The sequence below is a fragment of the Aplysia californica genome, unplaced genomic scaffold (assembly GCF_000002075.1).
Source record: "Aplysia californica isolate F4 #8 unplaced genomic scaffold, AplCal3.0 scaffold00284, whole genome shotgun sequence".
Taxonomy (NCBI): domain Eukaryota; kingdom Metazoa; phylum Mollusca; class Gastropoda; order Aplysiida; family Aplysiidae; genus Aplysia; species Aplysia californica.
Genome location: NW_004797554.1, coordinates 115,181 through 121,229, shown reverse-complemented (window position 1 = coordinate 121,229; position 6,049 = coordinate 115,181). Strand labels below are relative to the sequence as shown.

The 6,049-nt window shown below is 42.1% G+C and overlaps 1 protein-coding gene across 1 annotated transcript in view; it reads left to right on the top strand.

The window, feature by feature from the left end:
• The window catches only part of LOC101852029 (FRAS1-related extracellular matrix protein 1), a gene marked incomplete in the record, with an annotated part of 53,349 nt that overhangs the window by 2,696 nt on the left and 44,604 nt on the right, over nucleotides 1–6,049 (top strand). The window contains 2 exon segments of the mRNA XM_035970548.1: nucleotides 255–476; nucleotides 5,419–5,682. Coding sequence (XP_035826441.1) covers nucleotides 255–476; nucleotides 5,419–5,682 — 486 coding nt within the window.

The following is a 6,049-nucleotide window of genomic DNA, read 5'->3' as shown; positions in this document are numbered from 1 at the left end:
GTGTGTGTGTGTGTGTATGTGTGTGTATGTGTGTATGTGTACTATGTACTGTGTACTGTGTATGTAATGATCACCTTGTGTGGTGTGTGTGTGTGTTTGTATACTGTGTAAGTTATGATCACCTCGCGTATGTGTGTATGTGTATGTGTGTGTGTTTATGTGTGTGTGTGTGTATGTGTGCATATGTATGCAGTGTTTACTGTGTACTTTGTATATAACCTCGTGTATGTGTGTGTGTGTGTGTGTGTCCACAGAACGTGTCGTGTGTCGTGGGATTCTCCACCTTCTTCTCGCCCTGGCCGCTGGTGGGTCAGATGGTGAGCGGCGAGCGGAGGCGGGTAGTGGACAGTCTCAAGAAGGACTGCCGTGAGTTCCTGTTCATGAACCTTCACTACGAGCACCTGCGCTCACCCACGCCAGATGTGGATTATCTGCCCCTGACTGTGGAGCTCTACGACCCGGCGGTCAGCGATGAGGTGAGTAGGTCAAAGGTTGGAGTAGAAGAACTTTTAGATAGGACAACGACTGAATTGGAAGAACATATAGATATTGGACAAAGACTTGAGTAGAATAGAAGAATATATAGGTAGGTCAAAGACTAGAGTGGAAGAACATATAATAGGACTTACAATAGATTGGAAGAACATAATATAGATAGGGCAAAGAGTAAAGTGGAAGAATATATAGATTGGACAAAGACTAGAGTAGAAGAACTTAAAGGTAATTCAAAGACTTTAGCGGAAGAACATATAGATAGGACTAGGAGTAGAGTGTAAGAACATACAGATAGGACAAATAAGACTTGATTAGAAGTAGAAGAACATATAGATAGAACACAGACTAGAGTTGAAGAATGTATAGATAGGACAAAGACTTGAGTAGAAGTAGAAGAACATATAGATAGGACAAAGAGTAAAGTGGAAGAACTTATAGATAGGACAAAGACACGACTGTAAGAACATATTATATATATATAGGACATAGACCAGATTGGAGGAACATATAGATTGGACTATAAGTAAAGTGGAAGAACATATAGATAGGACAAAGACTAGAGTTGAAGAACATATAAAGAGGACAAAGATTAGAGTAAAAGGACATATAGATAGGACACAGACTAGAGTGGAAAAATAATATGTAGGACAAACTCAGGACTCTGCTGGAGCAGCCGAAATGTCTTTCTGTTTTGTTTTGTCAAAGGATGGATGAAACACATAACGTATTTCTCCTATTTGGGAACATGTCAGCCAATGTCAGAGTTGTGCTGCGCGGGTCTAGTCTAGACTCAGTACATGTATTTAACAAGCAGGGAGAAAGGCAACCTGTTATGTTCTTGTAATGTTTTACTGTTTCTTGTTATGTGTTGTTCTGTCGTATTATGTTTTGTTCTTTTTCTTGTTATGTTTTGTCGATGTGAACGAAAGTGGTGTCTTTTGGAGTTGCAAAGATTTTTTTGTGTGGGTCCCTGTGCGGGTGGTCTTTACGAAGATTTGTGAGGGTCCCTGTGTGGGTGGTCTGTACAAAGACTTGTGAGGATCCCTGTGTGAGTAGTCTGTACAAAGATATTTTGTGAGGGTCCCTGTGAGGATCCCTGTGTGGGTGGTCTGTACAAAGATTTGTGAGGGTCCCAGTGTGAGTAGTCTGTACAACGATTTGTGAGGGTCCGTGTGTGGGTAGTCTGTACAAAGATGTGTGAGGGTCCCTGTGTGGGTAGTCTGTACAAAGATTTGTGAGGGTCCCAGTGTGAGTAGTCTGTACAACGATTTGTGAGGGTCCGTGTGTGGGTAGTCTGTACAAAGATTTGTGAGGGTCCCTGTGTTAGTAGTCTGTACACAGATTTGTGAGGGTCCCTGTGTTGGTAGTCTGTACACAGATTTGTGAGGGTCCCTGTGTTGGTAGTCTGTACACAGATTTGTGAGGGTCCCTGTGTGAGTAGTCTGTGCAAAGATTTGTGAGGGTCCCTGTGTTGGTAGTCAGTAGGTCAGAGCATGTTTTACCACTAGGCCGGGACAAGCTCGTCGGAAAAATCTGGGCCACTCTCCATCAAGTGTGTCGTTGTTGACGGCGAGCGTCTCACTCCAGCTGGCTGTGGGATTATTGTGCTTGCCGCTGACAAAAACAAATTATGTCGTGTGATTCTGTGCTTAAGATCGGAGCAAGTTATGGTATCTGGGTGCAGAAATAGCCCATCTACGTGCAGTACTGTAGCATGTAGAACGTTTGTGTTCTGACAGGTCTTTTAGTTTTAGTATTGGTAGAGGTTTTACGGCGCTCGCAACTGCAAAAGGTCATATGAGCGCCGAAGGGTGGATGTCAACAGAGAAGCCCTTACAGGGAATCAGGTTTACTCTGCTCACCTCTCTAGCATCGACAGCGCAAAGTCTGCTTCGACTATCAATTCACCCCGGAAATAGCGGGTCACAAGTGTGTGACAAACATACAAAAGAAGTAGAGGAAAATGGCGATAGTAAGGATTCAGAAAGAAAAAGCAGCAGCTCCCTGTTGCAGTTCAAGCACAGTTATGAGCATGACATTGATGAATCAGCCCATTTACAATTACAATTCTACTGTGCATAAGAACATGGTTAGTGTCCCCCCTTTGGGCATGGCTTAAAGGCACTTCAGTCAGTAGCACCGCCCCAGGGGGCCATGACAAGGCTTTGAGATGTCAGAAGTAGCCGAGCGGATCTCGTGATCCTTTGAACGGGTGTCATCTCCATGACTGGACCCGCTCTGGACAATCACTGACGAGGAGAATGCACAATCACCCTAATATATTTGGCAGCTTGGAAACACATTTGTCACTTTTCCCATAAAACTACGACAGCTACAGAGTTTAAAGTTGGCAAGTACCTGCAAAAAGATAGATACGTCCCCATGACGGAGCCCGATTTTGTATTTCCTCATTTTCTGAATTTAGAAAAATAGATTTGACGGAAAGTTCCCGTCCTTCTTTGGCCTCTGTGATTATTCTACTGAGAAACGAAACAAATCTGCCTTCACAGCGGAAGTGCCGGAGGTGATATTTCGCGAGGCTCATTTTGTTTTGAGAGTATAGATCTAGATTCTAGACCTTCTATTTTTTTTTCATTTCTCAAGATTTATTGCTCCATTACAGTAGAGTGTAAATATAGTAGGCCAATGACTTTCGGTTGATGTTATTGCACCGATCATTCCTTTCATCAAAAAGGGGCCCAGCTAGTTATAATATATTTAGACGCTAGAAAAACAAACTAAGGATGTATAATATTCATGGGTTCATAGTCTATTTTTCTACCTTACAAGGAGTTGTTTTAGCGTTGCACTTCAGGTGAAAGAAATCCTTATATTTCACACGTGGAATACAAGCTGTACGGCAATCAAAATGTATGTACATTACTCCTCGCACTATATTCGCCCTCTAACCTTCTATAAGCAAAGTATAGACTTGAATTATATATAATATTCCTAGACCGTGCAATGTTAAAGCAGCGGCCGCCTCTTTGCCCTCTTTAAAAATTTCACTACGAAGCTCGCTCATCATAGGCACTCAAACGAAATGCCAAACGTTTCCCATTCTCGCGATAGTGATAGGTGAGTGTACCTTGAACCTTTCTATGTTGCCCACAAACCGAGCCAAATGGTGCGCACTATAGTAAACAGGGATTACGTCAGAGTGCGGCGATGTACTATAGTACAATGCTCTTGTCTATGTAACAAACGACTCCTGGCCTATAATAGTGCGGTCAAAAATTCGTGATGCAATTTATCCTCTTCTCTTTAACGGGTAAATCAATGTCATGCACACTTTGCATGGAAGTTTGTATCTATTTGTCTTAACTAATCGTATTTTTCTAGAACAGTTGGGGCTCGATTAAAAAATATTTCTTCATAAATGTATATAAAATACTTGAAATCTCTATCACGCGTAAAATGGTATTGTTCACAGTACTTCCCGCTCCTCACACACACTTTGATTACGCATAGGCCTATATGGCCTACGTCGCAGCTCATCAAAGATTATTTTTACTTGCAAAGCTTGTTACGAGATATTATTGTTATAGTGAACACGTTTTCGAACTAATGGCTCTCAAAACATGCGTTCAATAAGCATAATGTCCCAATTAGAAAAACCTGACGGATTTGTCATTAAAAGCTATATTGCCCCAGTTGTAAACATTAAACAATCTGTCGAAACCACCCACTTGGATTTTTTATCAGTATTTATTAAGGAATTTTCTAGAAAACAGCTTGCAGGTGTTTACAAAAATATTGATCTGGACAAACTGATACAAGTCACTGCAAAATTGGAGAAGCTATGTTCAATAGTTGGGGACATATTTGAAAATAAGTCGCACCACGAATTTTTGACCGCACGAAAGATGAGTGGATCGCGGACATCCCTAGATGGAAGTGGTTAATGAGGACATTACTGGCTGGGAGTAGATGAGAGAGGGAGGGCATTGCTGGAGGACAGTAATGGCTGGGAGTAGTTGATACATGTATAAGACATTACTGGCTTGGAGTAGTTGAAAGAGGACATTACTGGCTGGGAGTAGATGATAGAGGACATTACTTGAGGACATTACTGGTTGGGAGTAGATGAAGCGATGGAGGACAATTTCAAACGTTTTTGCGTTTGACTTGACTGTATTGCCATTTCAAGAGTGATTTTTTTCCTCTTGCTGAAATCGTTGATAGTTTGCGGGTTACCCGGGGGTAGGGATTTGTAAAAACATGTGTAATGTGTAACAAACGTGTGTACCGGTATTTGTGAGAACATTAGTACCTGTGTTATGTTAGAAGTTATGTACCGGTATTTGTAAGAACGTGTGTACCGGTATATTATTATGTGTAAGGTGTGTACGGTACTGCTATGTTTAAGATGTGTACCGGTGTATGTAAGAACATGTGTACCGGTGTGTGTAAAGAGGTGTGTACTGGTATGTGTAAAGTGTGTACAGCTGTATTTAAGAACGCTTGTACCGGTGTGTGTAAGTTTCTGTATGTGCAAGGTATGTACCAGTATGTGTAAGGTGTGTACTGGTATTTGTAAGAACGTATGTACCTGTATGTGTAAGAAGTTGTTGACCGGTATGTGTAAGATCAATGTTTACCGGTGTGTGTAAGGTGTGTGTAAGGTGTGTGTAAGGTGTGTGTAAGGTGTGTGTAAGGTGTGTGTCGGCATATTATGTAAGAATGTATGTACCTGTGTGTGAACATGTGCACTGCTATTTTTAAGAACGTGCGTACCGGAATATTATGTGTAAGGTGTGTACTGGTACTTGTTATGTAAGAACGCATGTACCCGGTGTGAGCACGTGCGTCCAGTGACGAGTTCTGTGTAAGAAGGTGTGTACCGGTATATTATAAGAACGCATGTACAGGTGTGTGCATGTGCGTCCAGTGACGAGCTCTCCTCCCCCGTCTCGTCCCCAGGTGGTGTCTGAGCGGTTCTACCTGCCGGTGCACATCAAGGGGGCGTTCCCCAACTCTCCGCCTCACGCCTCCTTCATCAACATGTACATGATGGACGTGGATCAGTTCGTCCTCTCCACCATCATACCAGGGGTCATCTCTGCCGAGGACTACGAGACTCCCAAGAGAGACCTGGTCTTCAACATCTCCAAACCTTTTGGGGAGGGCAAAGGTCATTTGGTGCATCTGGACAACCACGCCCAGCCGATATCCTCCTTCTTACAGGTTCGAGTAGCTTTCTGTATTCGATTGTTCGAGCAGCTTTCTGTATTCGATTGCTCGAGTAGCTTTCTGTATTCGATTGTTCGAGTAGATAACTTTATTCGTTTGTCCGACTAGATTTCTTTCTTTGTTTGTACATTAAGTTCTTTTATTGGAAAAAGATTTATTTCTTCGTTTGTTCAAGTGACAAGTTTCCAAAAACATCTTATATATCATCACATCTGCTAAAGAATAGACCATACGGTAGATATTACTTCTTTTCTCTCTCTCTGTTATATTTCTCTCTTACTTTTCTATCCTTCTGTTATTTAGTTAGTCTTTGTTTTCTCTTTCTCTCTCACTCTCTCCTTCTCTCTCTCTCTCTCTCTCT